This window comes from Rhinatrema bivittatum, chromosome 5, assembly GCF_901001135.1.
Source record: "Rhinatrema bivittatum chromosome 5, aRhiBiv1.1, whole genome shotgun sequence".
Lineage (NCBI taxonomy): Eukaryota > Metazoa > Chordata > Amphibia > Gymnophiona > Rhinatrematidae > Rhinatrema > Rhinatrema bivittatum.
The window spans coordinates 361157526-361178688 of NC_042619.1; the positions used below are offsets into that span (position 1 = coordinate 361157526).

Genomic DNA, 21163 nt, shown 5'->3' on the forward strand with positions numbered 1-21163 from the left:
ACGATGTAGGGTCAATGGCCTAATTTCTGAACACATCCTTACCCAGTCTGGTCAGACTTAAGCTAAGCAATTCTATTACACTTGGCCACTTTTGAAAATTGCATAGAAACTATTCTTTACCAATGATGAATTGATCCATAAAAAGACAGAACTGCATAATTATAAAAATGCTGACTTATTAGATGGCAACCATTATATTCAAAACTAGTGAATGTGCTAGAACTTATGTTTCGGATATGTTAGTTTATAATGTCAAATAAATATTCTTTCATTCAAACATATCATATACAGTTTCCAGAAATGTGTTTTCCTTTTTTTGAATGCACTAGGTACAGAAAAAGCCTGATAAAGTGGATGAAGATCTTCTTAGTGTCACAACTGCCGAAAGAACAGGTGTATGGGAATCAATTGTAAGGTAAATGGGTAACTTTGCAATTCCATGCATGTTCAACTAATAGAACCAAGAAATTGCATCAATATGTTTTGATATTAGAAGCAAAGTATATGAACAAATAAGCTAAACATTTTCTTAGTCCTGCATCTTATAATTTGTATGCAAATGCTTACAGCAGTGTTTGTACCTTTTGCACACTGTTTAATAACATGCTGTTTCTTTTTCAATGGAACTTGTGTTCTTCTTTTACTGAATGAGAAAAGCATTTGGAGTTCATTAAGAAGGTAGGCAGGAAACAATTGCAAGCAAACAGCTTCCTTCCTTTGTGGTACATATTGCTGCATGTCCAATATTTGTTTTCTTTACTTTGTACAATTTTTTATGCTATGGCTTGCTTTTAAATTTATGTTGTCCAGAAAACATTTTCAGAAGCATATTTAATTCTACAGTTTTTTGTTAGGACTCTATATGAGACTTCAAGTCTGAGAATCTAGTACAGATAATTATCACTTTAAAGATTAGTCTGTACAACAAAAATGATGAAACTTTTTCTGTTATTAATAAAGCCCTTCCTATAAAGCAGTATGGACCAGTAGTTTTCTGCCCCATAGTCAGTGGATGAAAATCCAAAAGTCTACTGCTTTGGATTAGGTCAGTGATTTCTAAACTGGTCCTCAAATACTGTGTTGTCAATCTGGTTTTCAGGATATTCACAATGAATATGCATGAAAGACACTGAAAATGTATGAGGTTATCAAATTGATATTTCTTGTGGATATTCTGAAAATGAGATTGACTTGGGTGGACCTTCAGGACAGGTTTGGGAATCACCAGAATATGTAATTGAGCTGTTAAGAAAAGCACCACCCAGGTCTTATACTGACATAGCTCCAAACCTGGAGTATAATCAAGGTTATGATAAATAGAGGTAGTATAAAAATAGTTTCTTTGGCCAATGAGCGTCCCTCTCCATTGCAACTAGAGATGTAAGGTGTCTAGGAGGCATGTCATGTATAGGTCGCCAAAGCATTGCTGCCAAAGGCATCTCTCCCACTAAACTCTGTTCAGTTTGGAGAAGAGACGGCTGAGGGGGGCTATGATAGAGGTGTTTAAAATCATGAGAGGTCTAGAACAGGTAGATGTGAGTCGGTTATTGACGCTTTCGGATAATAGAAAGACTAGGGGGCATTCCATGAAGTTAGCATATGGCACATTTAAAACTAATCGGAGAAAGTTCTTTTTCACTCAACGCACAATTAAACTCTGGAATTTGTTGCCAGAGGATATGGTCAGTGCAGTTAGTATAGCTGTGTTTAAAAAAGGATTGGATAAGTTCTTGGAGGAGAAGTCCATTACCTGCTATTAATTAAGTTGACTTAGAAATTAGCCACTGCTATTACTAGCAACGGTAACATGGAATAGACTTAGATTTGGGTACTTGCCAGGTTCTTATGGCCTGGATTGGCCACTGTTGGAAACAGGATGCTGGGCTTGATGGACCCATGGTCTGACCCAGTATGGCATGTTCTTATGTTCTTAATGGTCACCCATTGTTTCTGTTCCCTTTGCCTATGCCAGTCAACCATCACTCATAGCTGAGCCGAGGCATAGTACCAAACCAAGGGCCTCATTTTCCAATATCGCATTGGTAACGCATTAGGGGGCGTTACCAATGCAAATGAGGCTTCTTTCGTGCAGTGGGGAAACATCGCGTGTGGCGATGTTTTCGCCATTCGCGAAAACATTAGCGCCGCACGCGATGTTTTCCCAGTGTGCGATGATTCTTTCAGTCTTTTATCGCAGTGCACGATATTTGCCGGTTTTTGGACTTCAATCATCGCAGACCACGATAGTCCCAGACAACCTGTTTCAGGCTCCGAGAGAGAGAGAGAGACTTACTATAGTGCCTATGCCCTACATAGGTATTTGAATCCCTATGGGAGGGCTACCTACTAACTCGGGGTGGGGATTAGGTATGAGCGTCGGGGGTTGGGGGCCATAGAATTGACCTTTAAATCCCTAATTACCTGCAAAACTTCTACTGATTGAATCTCACTGTATAACATAAGCTGCTGCTCCGCTGTTAACCTAGGCAAGTCGATACTCGTCAAAAACTCATCAATCTCAGCTTCCCTAATATTGGCATCCCTACTACTTGTATCTGAGTTTTCACCTGTGAACCTGGGGGTTTGGCCTCCACCAAGGAATTATTCACTTGGGGAAGAATTGTTAGGTTAAATTCACCTCCAGTAATCAATTTACGCTCCACCAACTTGTCCAATATGTCTGCCAAATGCACAAAAAAGGGGCCTTTTTCTGTACGGGGTACATATACATTAACCAGAGTTATTATCTCACCACCACCATCCCCACCCCCCCAACTTCTGTTTGAATAAAGAGAAACTTTCCCAGGGGGTCTTCATAGCATTTCCTATATTGATATATAAAGTGGGAGGAAAACAAGATGCCTACCCCTGAATATTTATGACCCTAAGAAGCTGCCGTCGCAAAGAATCTATGCAGATAAGCATAGGAAGCCATGAGACACTTGTGCCTCCTCTTTAAATGTGTTTTTTGGATAAAAGCTATGGAGACATTCAAATCCATCAGGTCTGCATATAGCAGTTTCCGCTTCCTATGATTATTTAAACCTTTCACATTCAGGGAAAATATTTTAGACTGAGCCATCATGAAAGAACAAATAAAAGAATCCAACCCACTCCCTGAATTGACTGAAAGTCATAGAGAAGGGAAGCCCAGACAGTACATACTCTCATCCTGGTCATACCTCTCGCCACTGCATGATCAACCTAGTCACTAAACTCCATTTGTACATTCATAAGAATATCCCCTTCCTAATCCCTCTCCCCACCCAACCCAATCCCCATAGAAAAAGTTGCTCATACTCTGAGAGAAAACCAATAGGCCCTGAGACCCCCCTCCAGAATCCAAGACACATGTTAAACATTAATGAAATCTAAGCACTACTACACGTAAGAAAACACATCTGCAATAAATCTGAGCTCAATGAAATAAGAGCTGAGCTAATATCAACATGAATGGTAAGGAATGATAATATGCTCAAGACACCGAGTCCTGTGTAGAATTGTTTCTCACAGGACAAGCAGGATGGTAGTCCTCACAAATGGGTGACATCGAGGATGGAGCCCACCACGGAAAACTTCTGTCAAAGTTTAACAGAACTTTGACTGGCCCCTACTGGGCATGCCCAGCAAGGCACTGACCCTGCAGCCAGCAGGGGTCTCCCTTCAGTCTTCTTTTTTCCGCGCAGCAGTTGCCACGCGGTGAAAGGAGCTCTCTTACCACGTTCCTGACAGGAATTTGGAAATTAATTTCCTAAGAAAATTTGCCCCTCAGGGGTCTCCCTTCGACAAATTTTTGTCATTCTTACGGAATCCGGTAAGTTTTTTGCCATTTTCCATCGACTACCGTCGATTTTGGCCCTCGAGGCCTGTTGGCACTTACCGATCCCCAGGCTAAATTTTGGCTTACAGCCATGGCAACGGGGTTCCGTCGTTGTCCGGATTGCACCCGGACTATGTCAATCACAGACCCCCACAGGGTTTGTGTTATGTGTTTGGGTAGTGAGCATGATGTCCTGACTTGCACCAAATGTGCCTTAATGACACCCAAAGGTCGCAAAGCCAGGATGGAGAAGATGGGGCTCCTCTTCCATGCACCCACCCCAACGCCATCGATAGCATCGACGTCATCGGAACCGGCACCGTCGAAGTTGCACCATCACCGTCAACCCTCCGGTGACCGTCCGCCATCGATCGCTTCTCGGCCGTCGACTCCCGTCCCTTCCCCGGATGGGCGAGGGGATCGGAAAGAAAAGCATCGCCATCGACGGCACAAGTCTCGGCCTGTCGAGGATCCACAGCCATCGACCTCCGCTCAAGCCGAGCCACCGACTAAGAAGCCGCGATCAGACCGGACACCCTCCACGTCTCGTTCGCAGGCACCGAGGAAACCCTCACCCTCTCGGGGTGTGGGGGCCGTGATCCCACCGGTTACGGTGGTCCCTCCGGCCTTGCCTCAGCCTCCCTCTCCCGTCGAGCCGGGTATTGTTACCCCTGGTCTCCGGGCAGAACTGGACCGGCTGGTCCAGGAGGCCATCGAGAAAGCGATGAAGAAATTACAACCTCCATCGGCACCGTCTCCGGCACCGGTTCCGGCACCGCCTCCGGCACCGACGCCGGCACCGACTTCGCCACCGAGGAGGGAATCGACCACCGAGCCGTTGGTGCAAGCTCTAGCACCTCTACTGCACCGCATGGAGGCACTTATGACGGCCCTTCCATCGGTGATTCCAGTACCATCGACAACACCACCGTCTCCGACTGGATTCTCATCGGCAGGAGAAACACCGTTCCGGATTCCCCCTTCCGGGGTGGTTCCATCGGTACCTTCTGGTATATCTCCACCGATTTATCCTTCGGCTCCATCGATTCCGCGTCCGGCACCGATTCCATCGGCAGCACCGAAGCCCTCGATGCCATTCCTAGTTCCACCTACAGCACCGATTCCATCTAGATTTTCATCGATGCCTGCAGAGCCTCAACCAGGTCCTTCAGGGCTTCAAGTCCCACATGATCCCTACGATACCTGGGGTGATGATGATGATACATCTTCTGACACAGATTTGCCTTCACCACCATCTCCTACAGAGAGTAGAAAAAGATCTCCTCCTGAGGATCTCTCTTTCATTAATTTTGTAAAAGAGATGTCAGAAGTTGTACCTTTTCAGTTACAATCTGAAGCCGATGACAGACACCAGATGATGGAACTACTCCAATTTCTGGATGCTCCAAAAATCATCGCTTCCATCCCTATTCACCAGGTGTTTTTGGATCTGCTAAAGAAAAACTGGGAATCTCCTTCATCTATTTTACCAGTTAACAAAAAAGCTGACTCCACATATCTTGTCCAGTCAGCACCAGGTTTTCAAAAGCCTCAACTGGATCATCGCTCTGTTGTGGTTGAGTCCGCGCAGAAGAAGGCCAAACGTCTTAAGCCACACTCTTCCACTCCACCTACCAAGGACAATAAATTTCTGGATAGTGTGGGACGAAAAGTATATCATGGAGCTATGTTGATTTCACGCATAGCTTCATATCAACTTTACATGACTCAATACAACAGAGCCATCCTTAAGCAGATGCAAGACTATGCTGACACGTTGCCGGACCAGTACCAACCACAGCTTCAAGCCCTTCTTCATAAAGGATTTGAGGCAGGGAAGCACGAGATTAGAACTGCCTACGACATATTCGATGCTTCCACAAAAGTTTCAGCCACAGCCATCTCAGCCAGACGTTGGGCTTGGTTAAAGTCGTCTAACCTTCGCCCAGAGGTCCAGGATCGTCTTGCTGATCTACCCTGCTTAGGCGACAATTTGTTTGGAGAACAAATTCAACAGATTGTGGCAGAGTTAAAAGATCACCATGAGACGTTGAAACAACTCTCGTCTGTCCCACCTGAGGTGTCCTCCAAGCAACCACCAAAGAAGGACTCTAAGAAGTCATTCTTTCGACCACGTCGCTATTATACTCCATCAGCTAGGCCTCGTCCTGCACGGTCCTCCAACAGGCCTCAGCCTCGCCAGCCAAGAAAGCAAAGACCTACTGTAGCCCCACCTCCTGGGCCTGCGGCGGGCCTTTGACTTCCCTGTACTGAGCACATGCCAGATCCCTCTTCCATACATCCCTGTGGGGGGTCGACTGTTCCACTTCTTACACCGTTGGAAACAGATCACCTCAGATCACTGGGTGTTAGCAATTATCGCACAGGGTTACCACCTCAACTTCATAGCTCTCCCGCCAGACTCCCCGCCCCTTCAGGCATGGAGTCTAACCAGCCAGTTGGCTCAATTACAACAAGAAGTATCCCTTCTTCTACAATCAAATGCTATAGAACCCGTCCTCCCTGTCAACAAGGGACAGGATTCTATTCCAGATACTTCCTAATACCAAAGAAATCAGGGGGGCTACGTCCCATTCTGGACCTTCGGGCCCTCAACAAGTACCTTCAAAAAGAAAAGTTCAAGATGGTAACCCTGGGCGCGCTGCTCCCTCTGTTGCAAAAGGGGGATTGGCTGTGCTCTCTCGACCTCAAGGATGCTTATACCCACATTGCCATAACACCATCTCATCGCAAGTATCTGCGTTTTCTGGTAGGCCGCGACCATTATCAGTACCGGGTACTACCTTTCGGTCTGGCATCTGCTCCACGAGTCTTTACCAAATGTCTCGTAGTGGTAGCAGCATTCCTCAGGAAGGAAGGTGTCCACGTCTACCCCTACCTGGACGATTGGCTAATCAGGGCCTCTACCCCTCAGATTGCTCAATCCTCCCTAAAATTGACAATTCACACACTCCTTTCCTTAGGGTTTCTTGTCAATTACGAGAAATCTTGCTTAGTCCCATCTCAAACCTTATCCTTCATTGGGGCAGACTTGGACACCTTACAGGCAAAGGCCTACCTTCCACTTCAACGGGTCCAAACTCTCATGTCCCTAGCTCGCCAGCTCCAGTCTCAACACACTGCCACGGCTCGCCAATTCCTCATTCTCCTAGGACACATGGCATCCTCGGTTCAAGTCACTCCCATGACCCGACTAGCCATGAGAGTAACACAATGGACTCTGTGACACCAATGGATTCAAGCTTTTCAGCCTCTGTCCTCCATAGTCACAGTTTCACAAGCACTACGCCTGTCTTTAACCTGGTGGACGACTCAAGTCAACCTCCTTCAGGGCTTACCTTTTCTCCTACCAGATCCACAAGTAATCCTAACCACTGACGCTTCCCACATCGGTTGGGGGGCCCATGTGGACGATTTCCAAACCCAAGGGTTATGGTCACCAGAGGAAGCCGAACACCAGATAAATTTCTTGGAACTTCGAGCAATCCGCTACGCGCTCAGAACTTTCAAAGATCATCTATCCAATCAGATAATCTTAATCCAGACGGACAACCAAGTGGCCATGTGGTACATAAACAAGCAGGGAGGCACAGGCTCCTTCCTTCTGTGTCAGGAAGCTGCGCAGATTTGGGCGGAAGCCCTCTCCCACTCCATGTACCTCAGGGCCACTTACCTGCCGGGAGTAGACAATGTATTGGCAGACCAGCTGAGCCGTGTCTTCCAACCACACGAGTGGTCACTCGATCCTCTGGTAGCGACCTCTCTGTTTCACAAGTGGGGTTTTCCCCGCATAGACCTCTTTGCGTCCCCTCAGAACCACAAAGTGGACGATTACTGCTCTCTCATTCGGAGCCAACACTCTCGGCCGAGGGATGCCTTCTCCCTCAAGTGGACGACAGGTCTGCTCTATGCATTCCCTCCACTTCCTCTTCTGTCGAGGACTCTCGTGAAGCTTCGCCAGGACGGAGGAACCATGATCCTGATAGCACCCCACTGGCCACGCCAGGTGTGGTTTCCCATACTTCAGGATCTCTCCATCCGCAGGCACATCCCTCTGGGAACGGATCCGCATCTGCTCACTCAAAGCGGCGGATGCCTCCTCCATCCCAACCTCCAAGCCTTGTCCCTGACGGCATGGATGTTGAAAGGTTAGTCCTTCAGCCTTTTAACCTTTCGGATCCGGTTTCTCGTGTCTTGATAGCTTCACGAAAGCCCTCCACCAGAAGATCCTATTCATATAAATGGAAAAGGTACACATCATGGTGCACTTCTCAGTCCCTTGATCCCCTTTCCTGTCTAATCTCTAAGTTCTTGGACTATTTATGGCATCTATCGGAATCAGGTCTTAAAACCTCTTCCATTAGGATGCATGTCAGTGCGGTAGCCGCTTTCCATAAAGGTATAGAGGGTGTCCCTATTTCAGTACAACCCCTGGTAACACGCTTTCTTAAAGGCTTGCTCCATCTGAAGCCACCCTTACGTCCTCCGGCCCCATCTTGGGACCTTAATCTGGTTCTTGGTCGTCTAATGAAACCACCTTTCGAACCTCTGCACTCCTGTGAATTGAAGTATCTCACATGGAAAGTATTATTCCTGTTAGCTATCACTTCAGCTCGCAGGGTTAGTGAGTTACAGGCCTTAGTCACCTATCCGCCTTACACGAAACTCCTGCAAGACAGGGCGGTACTCCGCACTCACCCTAAATTTTTACCTAAGGTAGTTTCGGAGTTTCATATCAATCAATCCATCATACTACCTATCTTTTTTCCCAGGCCCCACTCCAACTCCGGGGAACAGACTCTGCATACCCTAGACTGCAAACGTGCTCTAGCTTTTTATCTAGACCGTACAGTTGTTCACAGGAGGAGCACTCAATTGTTTGTCTCCTTCCATCCTAACAAGTTAGGCCAACCTGTGGGTAAGCAGGCTCTTTCCTCCTGGTTGGCGGACTGCATTTCTTTTTGCTATCAGCAAGCTGGCATTCCTTTTCAAGACCGTGTAAAAGCACACTCTGTGAGGGCCATGGTGACTTCAGTGGCACACCTTCGATCGGTGCCGCTTCCTGACATCTGTAAAGCTGCAACCTGGAGTTCTCTCCATACCTTTGCAGCCCACTATTGTTTGGACAAAGCTGGAAGACAGGACTCCATCTTCGGCCAATCTGTCTTGCGAAACCTTTTTCCAACATGATGTACCAACACCCTTCCACCTTCCCGGTAGGGTGCGGATGCCCTTTACCAAATTCCACTCCAGTTGTTGTGCCTGTTGCACATCGTTGGGTACATTTGGTGCAGGTCAGGACATCCTCAGCTCGGTACTCACCCATTTGTGAGGACTACCATCCTGCTTGTCCTGTGAGAAAGCAAATGTTGCTTACCTGATGTAACAGGTGTTCTCACAGGACAGCAGGATGTTAGTCCTCACGAAACCCGCCCGCCACCCCGCGGTGTTGGGTTCGTTTTGTTTTTACTTTTTTTAGGCACTGCCTGTAGCTTTGAAAATCAGACTGAAGGGAGACCCCTGCTGGCTGCAGGGTCAGTGCCTTGCTGGGCATGCCCAGTAGGGGCCAGTCAAAGTTCTGTTAAACTTTGACAGAAGTTTTCCGTGGTGGGCTCCATCCTCGATGTCACCCATTTGTGAGGACTAACATCCTGCTGTCCTGTGAGAACACCTGTTACATCAGGTAAGCAACATTTGCTAATTGTTCAGGTGGCTCTTCTGGTCACATTTTCTGAGCTCAACAATTAATCTCTTACCAACTAGAAGGTGGACAGCAGCAAACTTAATAAAGATAGAGGGCCGGATTTTAAAAGGGTTACGCGCATAAGGTACGTGCCTAACCCTTTTAAAATCCCCCTGCGCGCACCGAGCCTATTTTGCATAGGCTCAGCGGTGCGCGCAAGCCCCGGGACACGCATAAGTCCCGGGGCTTGCAAAAAGGGGCGGTCGGGGGTGTGGCCAGCGGGCACGGTTTTGGATCGGGAGCGTGTTTGGGGGCGTGTAGGCGGTTCGGGGGCATGCCCGAGTGCCCCGGCACAGCGGCCTGTGTCGGGGCCTGCCGCGCCGGCGTGTGTAAGTTACTACTGCCCGGAGGCAGTAGTAACTTTTCTGATAAAGGTGGGGGAGGGGTCTAGATAGGGCCGGGAGGGTAGGTTAGGTAGCGGAAGGGAGGGGAAGGTATGGGGGGGGTGGAAGGAGCGGGCAGCGCGCGCAAGTTGCACAAATGTGCACCCCCTTGCACGCACCAACCCTGGATTTTATAAGATACGCGCGGCTATGCGCGTATCTTATAAAATCCAGCGTACTTTTGTTCGCGCCTGATGTGCAAACAAAAGTACGCGCGCGCTCTCTTTTAAAATGTACCCCAGAAGGCGTTGTGTATAATTTAAGTAGAAGTGAAGCAGCCATATTGGTTCTTGATAAAACTGAAGTCTTTGTAAGTTTTGATGTTTTTCAAAAGAACAACAAAAAATATTGCCATACGTAAGCTTTTGATACCTTCCAGATGGCTTCTTCAGATGCAATGGAGGCCTATGAGATCTTGAAATTATTGTACTACAACAACAACTTTTTGGTTGGTCCTTAAAAACTGTGCTTTGCAGCTGATGTGCTGAGACAAAATTCCTGATGCATCACAGATGCCTTCTCCACCATCAGTTTAAAGTTTGAACATGTGGGGCCCCATTATCTTGTGGAATCTGTCAGCACGGGTTGAAACATCCAGCAGAGGCGACAGCATGGGCTTTTTTCCTGCCGGCTGGAGGAAGGGGAGGGATCTATTTAATGTTTGGCTACTTGCCAGGTACATGTGACTTGGATTGGCCACTGTTGGACACAGGATACTGGGCTTGATGGACCCTTGGTCTGACCCAGTATGGTATTTCTTATGTTCTTATGAGAGCATCGTATGCATAGGATTGTGAAAGATGGAATTTTCAGGGAGTGGGGAGAGAGGAAAAAAATGTAATTGTAAATTGCGTTTTGCCGTGCTATGAGGTCTAAGTAGACATGAAAGTGTAGTTACATTGAAAATGTTCTGAACCTCACAGTCTCTGAAACTAGGGAATGTGATTCATTGATATTTTTAGCCTATGCAATACTTCTATCTAGCTATGATACATTATATTGGTTTCTAGAAGGTGACTAAACACCTTTCTGTATCTTCTACATTCCTGAGAACTATTGCCGTGGCGTGCCTCCCTTTCTTCAGGTTTATCATTGTATTACCAAGCTTTTTTGAAATAACACATTGTTTCAGTTATTTCAATACCCGTGGTATGTTGATTTGTTCTGGTGCCCTTTCAAACAAGCAACAATCATTATTGTCCCATTACAATTGATGCTCATTTTATCTGATCTGGAGGGATGAAAGTAGGAGCTGACTTTGCAAGGATTTGGATTTGAAAATCCCGCATGTTACAGGTTGAAGTCATTAGAAAACAGCCATTAGTTTGGATTGAATTGAGGTCTGTATGTGTACATACCTTCAATATATATATATGTTGTGCTTCCCGGTAGCCTACTTAGAGAGATTTTTCTATTTTTGATAGCGCTCAGTTTAATAACCACTTCATATTGGTTTTTCTGCTTTTCAATTCTTTCCACATCTGACATGCATAGTAACATAGCAGCAAATATACCCCGCAGCTCTGGCACTGGTTCACTTAATGACATTTTGTGTTGTTGTATTTATATATAGTATGTACTTTTTTTTCATATACATTGTTTTTCGTGTCTAGCATAAAGAGCAACAACCAAGATAATAGAATTTCTTTTTCCATCTTTGTGACAAGATTGATTTAGTAATAAAGATGTCTCCTGAGAGATCAACAGCACGAACTCATGCTATTTAGATCTCATTCACACCTATAAATTATCATTACTAATCACATTTCAAATGAATTTGCTTATTTTTAGGTGGCTTAGCTGACAGCTTATTTATTTATTTGTTTGTTTGTTTATTTATTTGATTTATAATCCACTTTTCAGGCACTTCAAAGCTGTGCTTGGTAAACTGGTTAAAAATGTGTTGCTCTATACAGTACTTATTTTCTGTTATAAAAGTAAACATGGACTGAATCTATTATTTTACAAAGTTAAAAATCTTGCCTTTTCCATCATCACCTGTCTCCCAACCCCTTCACCGCATTTTGATTGAACAAAAGAATAGTCTGGTTTCTTCAAAGTAGCAATACTAGCAAAACCAAGTGAGGGGCTTATACCTATTCATAGAATTCTTAAGGTTGACACTTTTTGTAAATGCCTTTTTCCTAGCGTGTAGTAGATGGACTCAAAACAAGTGGGTATAGCGTGCTCGTGCTAGCAGTTGGAGACGGATCTGACGTCAGCACGGGTACATATACCCCCACAGGAAGTGAAGCAATTCAGTAATTTCCGTCTCCAAAGCAGTTTGGAGCTCCTTCACGCTCGCTGAGCGTTCTTCCAAATGCTAAATTCACTAGACGATATCTATTGACGACGAGCCCCGCACTCCTGCGGTGATACCAGTCGGTCCCTCCCCCGGTTGAGTTTCCCGAGGTGATTTCGTGGTCCCTCGGAGGTAAGTGCCTCGGTCCGGTGGCCGACTCGCGGCAGGGACCTGCCCCCAAGCGAGAAGGGCTCGGGCGCGGCCTAGAGGCAGCCTCGGTCCCGGCGGGGACTTGGCCCCTGAGCAAGACGAGTTTGGGCGCGGCCTAGAGGCAGCGGGTGCACCTCCTCGAGCGCTGCGGTGAAGGTACTCCCCCTCTCCCCCCGCAGCCGGAGACCGCCCGGGTTGCAGCCGGGAAGCGCCGAAGACAAGGTAAGGCGTCTATATTTACTTATTGGTATCCGAGGAGAAGCAGAGTGTGCCTCTGGGGCGGCCAGTTGAGTAGGCCGCCATTTCGTCTGCCTGCTCGCCATTGTCTTCTACCTAAAGCGTCCCGCCGTTGCTCCGCGCACGGCCGTTGCTACGCGTACGGCGATCGGCATATAGGCGCACGGCCTAGGCGCACTGCTATAGGCGCACGGTCTAGGCGCACTGCTATAGCCGCACATTGTTAGGCGCACATTGCTAGGCGCCCGTTCATAGGCGCACATTGCTAAGCGCAAGTCCTTAGGCGCTCGATTATAGGCGCGCGTTCTAGGCGCACTGCTATAGGTGCGCATTGTTAGGCGCAAGTCCTTAGGAGATCGAAGCCATATCTGGCCGCATGGGAACTAGGCCCCCCTGGTTCACTGGCTGCTCCCCGCTGCCTGCTGGTTCCTCAGATACTCCGGAACCAGCAGGCAGCGGGGAGCAGCCAGTGAACCAGGGGGGCCTAGTTCCCATGCGGCCAGATATGGCTTCGATCTCCTGGGTGGAGTTATTCAAAGGGATTCACACCTTTGTCACAATGCAGTCAGCTCCCCGACCGGGTCCGTACGTCCAGAATGACCCGGCCCCTGGACCCTCGCGGCCTCGGCGCGGCCACTCGCCACCTGATAGCCCCAATTCTGGGGATTCAGACTACCCGGCAGAAGAAGATGAGCTCCCCGAGGAGGGAGAGCTTCCCTCGGGGGTAGAACCTTATCGGACCATGCGGCGCTTCTTTACCAGAACGGATCTTCCAGACTTGATCTCGCAATGCCTGTCGGAACTGGCCCTTCCGGGCCATGACACCCCAGGGGAACCTAGAGGGAACCCCTCTGTTAGAGGGCCTGCGCCAAACTTCTCACCACTTTCCCCTCCTACGAGTGGCACAGCAGCTAATCGATCTGGAATGGGCTGCACCAGAGGCTCCATTCAAGGGGGGTCGGGCCTTGGCTGGCATGTACCCCTTAGCCCCGGCGGCTAAGGACATGTTGGCGTGTCCTCAGGTAGGCGCCATAGTCGGCGCAATTGTGAAGCGCACCACCATCCCGGTGGAAGGAGGGACGGCCCTCAAGGATACACATGACCGGCGTTTGGACGCCATCCTGAAGCAGGCCTTTGAGGTGGCAGTCATGTCCCTACGAATTGCGACTTGCTGCACGGTGGTGACGCGTTCCTGCTTATCTCAGGCTCGGAACAACGCCCCGGGAGAAGGGATGGAATCAGCTCTCTCTTTCCTTACTGACGCAGCCTCTGACCTCGTCCGTACGGCAGCCAAGGGAGTGTCATCCTCAGTGGCAGCCAGGAGGCAGCTCTGGCTACGTAACTGGTCGGCCGACTCCTCTTCCAAGACTCATCTCACGAGAATGTTCGGCAGCAACCTGGAGAAGCTGGCCGATAAATGGGGCGCCTCTCCTTTACCTCGTCTACCAGAAGACAGACCACGGAGGAGGCAGCGCCCATCTTCTAGACCACCCAGAGGTAGAACCTCTCAGCGCTTCAACCCTTACGGGTCCCGCTACCAGGCACCTCGGTTGCAAGCCAGGAACCAGTCCTTTCGGCCCAAGCACAATAAGAGGGGAGCCGGCTCGGGTTCCAGCCCCGGCCATACCCCACAATGACAATCAGCCGGCCCATCCGGGGGTAGCAGCCATAGGGGGCAGGCTGACCCTCTTTTACCGCAGGTGGGCCGCGATTACCTCGGACCAGTGGGTCCTCACCATCATCCGAGAAGGGTACTACCTGGACTTTCTTCGGCTCCTTGTTCACCCCTCAAGAGAGCGGCGCTAGATGTTACCCTACAGAGGCTTCTCTCCCTCAAGGCCATTATTCCAGTGCCTGCAGGGGAGATAAATTCTGGTCATTATTCCGTTTATTTCTGAGTGCCCAAAAAGGAGGGCACTTTCAGGCCCGTCCTGGACCTCAAGTCAGTCAACCGCTACCTACGGGTCCCCAGCTTTCGCATGGAAACCCTGCGATCTGTCAAAAGTTCAGTACAGCCAGGGGAGTTTCTCACCTCCCTAGATCTGTCAGAAGCCTACCTGCATATCCCAATCCATCGGGATCATCAGCGTTACCTGCGTTTCAAAGTCTTGAACCAGCACTTTCAGTTTCGGGCGTTACCCTTCGGGTTAGCTACAGCGCCGCGGATCTTTACCAAGGTCATAGTAGTAGTGGCAGCAGTTCTCAGGAGGGAGGGAATTCTCGTCCATCCCTACCTGGACGATTGGTTGATCAGGGCAAAATCGCCAGAAGAGAGCAATCGGGCAACCAGCCGAGTGATTGCTCTTCTAGAGAGCCTAGGCTGGGTAGTAAACTTAAACAAGAGTTCCCTACAGCCGTCTCAGTCGAAGGAATACCTAGGAGTCCTATTCGACACTCTGGCAGACAGAGTCAGCTTGACTCCCAAAAGAAGAGAAAAGCTCAAGAATCGTCTGCAAGCCCTGCTGCACGCCGTCCGGCCCACAGCTTGGGATTACCTACAAGTCCTCGGCCTGATGGCATCCACTCTGGAGGTGATACCATGGGCACGGGCGCATATGAGGCCGTTACAACGCGCACTCCTATCCAGGTGGAGCCCGCGATCACAAACTTATACCGTACACCTCCCTCTGCCAGCCAGGGTACGGAATCAGCTGCGATGGTGGCTACAGCAATGCCACAGGAGCCGGGGGTCCAGAATGTCCACTCCAACCTGGACCCTGCTTACAACAGACGCCAGCCTGAGCGGCTGGGGCGCACATTGCGAAGGACTCACTGCCCAAGGGCGATGGAGCAGAGAAGAGTCGGGATGGAACATCAATCGACTAGAGGCACGGGCAGTCAGGCTAGCGTGCCTGCGACTTGCCCACAGACTACGACACAGAGCAGTCAGAGTGATGTCAGACAACGCCACCACGGTGGCATACTTCAACCAACAGGGCGGAACCAAAAGCCGACAAGTATCACTGGAAATAGCTCCTCTGATGACTTGGGCAGAAACGAATCTCCAGGACATCTCCGCCGTCCACATTGCTGGGAAGGACAACGCCGCAGCGGACTTCCTCAGCAGAGAAAGTCTACATCCCGGGGATTGGCAACTGTCACCCACGGCGTTCCAGATGATTGTGAATCAGTGGGGGACCCCGGGCATGGACCTCCTAGCAGACAAGTCCAACGCTCAAGTACCCAGATATTTCAGTCGCAGGCGGGATCCTCGGTCTTGGGGGATCGATGCACTGGTGCAACCATGGCCCCAGGGGATTCTGCTGTACGCTTTTCCGCCATGGCCCCTGCTGGGTGCCATTATACACAGGATTCAGCGGCACAAAGGCCTAATTCTTCTAGTGGCCCCGGACTGGCCAAGAAGACCCTGGTACGCAGACATGAGAAGATTGCTGGCGGGGACTCCACTACCCTTGCCTCCGCACAGGGACCTGCTGCGCCAAGGTCCCATACTTCACGAGGATCCGGCTCAATTCTCTCTTACGGTCTGGCCATTGAGAGGGCTAGACTGAAGACCCGAGGATATTCGGGACCGGTAATAGATACGCTCCTCAGAGCACGCAAGTTCTCTACATTGCTAACTTATATAAGGATCTGGAGAGTATTTGAAGCTTGGTGCGAAGCTCATAGCGCCAATCCTCATGCCGCTAAGATTCCTATCATTTTGGACTTCCTGCAAGATGGTCTTCAGAAGGGTCTGTCCCTCAATTCCATCAAGGTCCAAGTGGCAGCACTTTCCTGCTACGGTCCACGGAGTGCCGGCAATAGCATTGCCACACACCCAGACGTTTCACGTTTCCTGAAAGGAGTCAAACACATTCGGCCGCCACTGAAGTGGCCCATACCTCTGTGGAACCTCAACCTAGTTTTGGACTTTCTAGCAGGACACGCCTTCCGTCCACTTCGAGGCCTGTCCCTCCGTTTGTTAACCTTGAAGATGGTGTTCCTGCTGGCTGTATGCTCAGCACGCCGCATCTCAGAGCTACAAGCACTGTCTTGCCGTGATCCGTTTCTCCGAATCACGCCAGAAGCCATCCATCTTCGCACAGTTCCTTCCTTCTTACCCAAAGTAGTCTCGCACTTCCACCTCAACCAAACCATCTCTTTACCTACCACAGACAGTTTGAAGAAGTCAGAAGAAGGTCGAGTTCTACGCCATCTCGACATAGGCAGGCTACTGCCCAGATACCTGGAAGTGTCCGAAGCAATACGAAAGACGGACCATCTGTTCGTTCTACACAGCGGGAAGAAGCAAGGGGAAGTTGCCTCAAGGGCAACTATCGCCCGCTGGGTCAAAGAAGTTATCAAGGCAGCCTACGTAGACGCGGGTAAACCACCGCCTCTACAGGTCAAGGCTCACTCTACCAGAGCGCAAGCGGTCTCTTGGGCAGAAACGCAGATGCTGTCGCCTGCTGAGATCTGTAAAGCGGCAACGTGGTCCTCCCTCCATACCTTCTCCAGATTCTACCGTCTGGATGTCCAGGCCAGGGAGGACACCGCATTTGCGAGGGCAATCCTGCACGGACCGCGGGCAGCCTCCCTCCCGCCCAGTCCAGGAGTAGCTTTTGTACATCCCACTTGTTTTGAATCCATCTGCTACACGCTAGGAAATGTAGAGATTACTTACCTGATAATCTCGTTTTCCTTAGTGTATGCAGATGGACTCAGCATCCCGCCCGGCTGCCAATATTTCATGGGTTTTCACAGGCTCAAGGTAGGCCATGTTTTATTACATAGGGCATCCACCCTGCCGGGTGTCGACGCCTTCCGGTTGAGAATCCTGGCGGTCTCCAGCTACTATCAACCGGTCAGGGTAATCCTGTTTAATTAATCGATCGGTCAGTACTCATGGAGCTATGACAGCTTTGCAAGGAAGGTTACTGAATTGCTTCACTTCCTGTGGGGGTATACGTACCCGTGCTGACGTCAGATCCGTCTCCAACTGCTAGCACGAGCACGCTATACCCACTTGTTTTGAATCCATCTGCATACACTAAGGAAAACAAGATTATCAGGTAAGTAATCTCTACATTATTTATCCTTTCAAATCACAGAGAAGGCAGTTTTTAAAAAGGTCATTTACATGAGTAAAAGGGTTGTTTGAAAATTTCCCTCCCTAAAAGGATGTGTGGTGTTCTGCAATGCCTTTGCCTTTACATGCATTGTTCAGAGCCATTCCTAATGTAAGGGAAGCAGCAACTTGCATAGTTTTGCAATTGGAATAAAGTACCCTCAGAGAATGCAGGTGTAAGATATCTTCGGACACTTTTCTCTTCAAAGGGAAAGTGTGCTGATACTTTCCCTTAGAGAACTGGTGCAAAGTTCACAAGTCAAAGTACCCATGGACTTCACAACTAGTCAGGCATAGATGAAAATTGCAAATTGGTTCCATTTGTGCTGATTCTTCTTAGAACCCCATGCAAGCATCACGGTGCTGCAGCTAAGATAGAAATACATAACAGATAAATGGGCAGCCACCATGCCAGACCCACACAATCACGTGCACATGCTATTACTCACACACAAGCTCTTACATATTCTACTGCTCACACTCACACAACCTCTCACACTTCCCTCTCTCCCCCCAGAATGTGCAGGCAGCAGTAGTCTCTTCTCTTTGTCCTGCCTCCGATGCTACAGCCATTTTTCTTCTACCTCATGGACCAACCTGGCAGCCTTCTCTCCTTGGCCACACAACCTGGGCCTGTCGTGGCAACATTCTCTCTCTGGTCGTGCGACCCAGGCCTGATGCAGCAACATTCTCTTTTTGGTCATACAGCTGCGGACTCAACACAGGAACCTTTTCTTCAGCCGTGCAGCTTGGACTTGACCGGGAACCTTCTTTCTTCTGCCTTGTGACCTAGACTTGACCGGGAACCTTTTCTCTTCAGCCTTGCAGCCCAGGCACACTCGGTAGCCTACTTTTATCAGCCGAATGCGACAGCCCGAGCCACTCAGACTAGGCTCGGTAAAGCAAACTTCTGTCTTCAGCCATGCTGCTCAGGCCCACTCAGTAGCCTTCTCTCTTTGGCCTGGGCCTGACATGGCAACCTCACCTCAAAGTCCACCATGGCCCTGCTGGGATTGAAAAAAAATAGTGGGGCCTCTGAGACTCAGGGCACTGAGCTTGAGAATCAGGGTATGGGCCCTGTATGCCTGGTGCTAATGATGCACTTGCATTGGTTACATCCACCAGTCACAAGCCATGATCTCAAGCTCTACACTGATTCAACCAGGGGTATAGGATTTGGCATCTACTTTGAGGGAGATTGGTGGTCACATAATGGCCACATGAATGGGTAGAATGAAGTGCCACGTGGAGTATCAACTTTGTAGAATTATTCCCAATTAAGGTCACCCTTCATGTTTGGAGTCACCAGTAAGGCAACAGGGCAGTTATCTTTTGGTATGATAATGCAACAGTGGTTGAAGTTAGTAATCGCCATTCTGCAAAATGCCCATTAGTTGCCATACTCTTGCACAAATTTATTTTCTGCTGCCTCCAGTCCAGCACTGCAGCACAAGCATGTGTCTGTTCCTCACAAAACTGACAGAATGTGAACTGTGTCAATCTGTTGCCCTAGCTTACATCAAAGGATATTGCAGAATAAGATCCTTCCATAACCATGGGTGAAGGGGCAATCCCATCCCCAAATATCCTTCCATAAGCATGGGTGAAGGGGCAATCCCATCCCCAAATAACTGGTAATAGATTACATCTTGGATGTCAAACAGGGTATGTCCTGGGGTCTGTTGCACATATGGTTGGTGGGACTGGCATTCTTCCAAAAGGCACAAGGTAGACCACATGTGGGACACACTTTCATGGTAAAGAAAATCATGATTAGATGGCCGAAGAAAATGGGCCCTATGATTGATTCCTAAAGACCGGTAGCACATGAGCAGCTGCCGTGTCTTTGGCACATTCTTCTCTAGGTGGTTTCCTCTGAGTTTGGATTGCATTTTCGCTGGCCATTTTCAGCACTTTGTGTTATGGTAGTCTCAGTTTAGTGGACCCTTGGGCTGACCTGCAGGAGACTGGGAAAAGATGGTCAATGTCTCTAGGAACTGGCAGGCCGGGAGGCAGATGTTCAGGCTGGACGAGAGGAGCTCTTCACCCTGGAAGCTGGTACTCCCCAGGGAGGAGCCTGTAGGAGCCCAACCGCTGGGACTTAGGCGGTAGTGGATCAGGACAGGGAACTGGAACCAGACTAAGACAGTAGGTCAGTACTGTAACAGGGTTCGGGATCTGGAACCAGGCAGGAACTGTAGCAGGACTCGGGTACTGGACCCAGGCAGGAACTGTAGCTGGCAAGCGGGAACCACGCAGGTACTGTAGCTGGCAAGCGGGAACGGAGCGAGTACCAAGGCAGCTCACTCCAGGGCACGGAGCAACAGGGAACCGGATGGTAGGCCCATTGCAAGGCAAAGCCAGAATGAAGTTGAAGTCCTTTTATAGGACTGCAGACCGGCGACTCCCTGGGAGGAGTTTGGCAGGCCCACACCTAGCTGGCCCTATAACTACGGAGAAGTGCTGCGGGCTGGTCCCTAGGGAGAAGGGCGTGGCTCAAACCAGGAAGTTCATGCAAACACAAGCAGCCTCGGGCAGGCCCCAAGGACAATCGAGGCCTCCCAGGCCCTGGAGCAAATCCTGGATAGTTCACAGGCGAGACCCTGGTTCCGGAGTGGCCTCCAGGTAGAAGTAAGGAGCCTCCCATAGCACCGCTACAAGAGGGTTCATAACACTTTGCGAGTGAGTGAATTTTCAGCTTTAGCAAGCAGGGTATCCAAGAACTCAGAATTGAGTTTCCTTATCAGATGGCAAGCTGCTCATGTATATTCGAAGATCCAAGACAGATCAGATTGCTAGGGGTCAGACAGTAGTCTTGTCCATGATACCTGGTTTGGCTACATGCTCAGTTCAGACTGTGATTGCTTACGTTGGCGGGGGGGGGGGGGATGTCTATCCTTCTTCATTCATTGTGGCTCGCCCCTGGGAAGCAGGTTTCAATTCACAGCAATTTTCAGGCATCTATTAGAGGTAGCCAACCTATAAAGTGATTTCTACAGGACCCACTCGCTCTAAATCAGAGCTACCTTCTGTGTTGTGACACCTGGCTTACGATTAGGTACAATTCAATTCATAACAAGGTAGCACTGGTTAGCCTACATAGCATACATTAGACAGGTCAGTGGGACCCCCTCAATGTAACTTAATGATTTCTATTGTGTTTTCTGTCTGCACACTTTCTCGGAGGGCCCAGCTGGCAGCAATAGTTAGACTTCTTTACTCATCATTAACACTCAACCTTCACTGACTTAGTGCATCCTCATATTCCCAGGCTCCGTAAGGTTCTAGATTATGATTACATTTCTTGTATTCCCTATAACATTTGTATTTTAATGTTTTATGATATGTCTTTTTATGTTATTTTATTATGTACATTAAGAGTTGTAAACCCGTTTTGACCAACGTCCGTTGTAAAAGTGGTATATAAACCCTTTTA

General features: G+C 49.0%; 1 protein-coding gene across 3 annotated transcripts in view; it reads left to right on the forward strand.

Moving 5' to 3' along the window:
- Positions 1 to 21163, forward strand: part of UGGT2 (UDP-glucose glycoprotein glucosyltransferase 2) — a 1031439-nt gene that overhangs the window by 895099 nt on the left and 115177 nt on the right. For all 3 annotated transcript variants that reach the window (XM_029604715.1, XM_029604718.1, XM_029604716.1), the window contains exon 31: positions 330 to 415. In XM_029604715.1, the coding sequence (XP_029460575.1) occupies positions 330 to 415 (86 nt within the window). The remainder of the gene's footprint in view (positions 1 to 329; positions 416 to 21163) is intronic.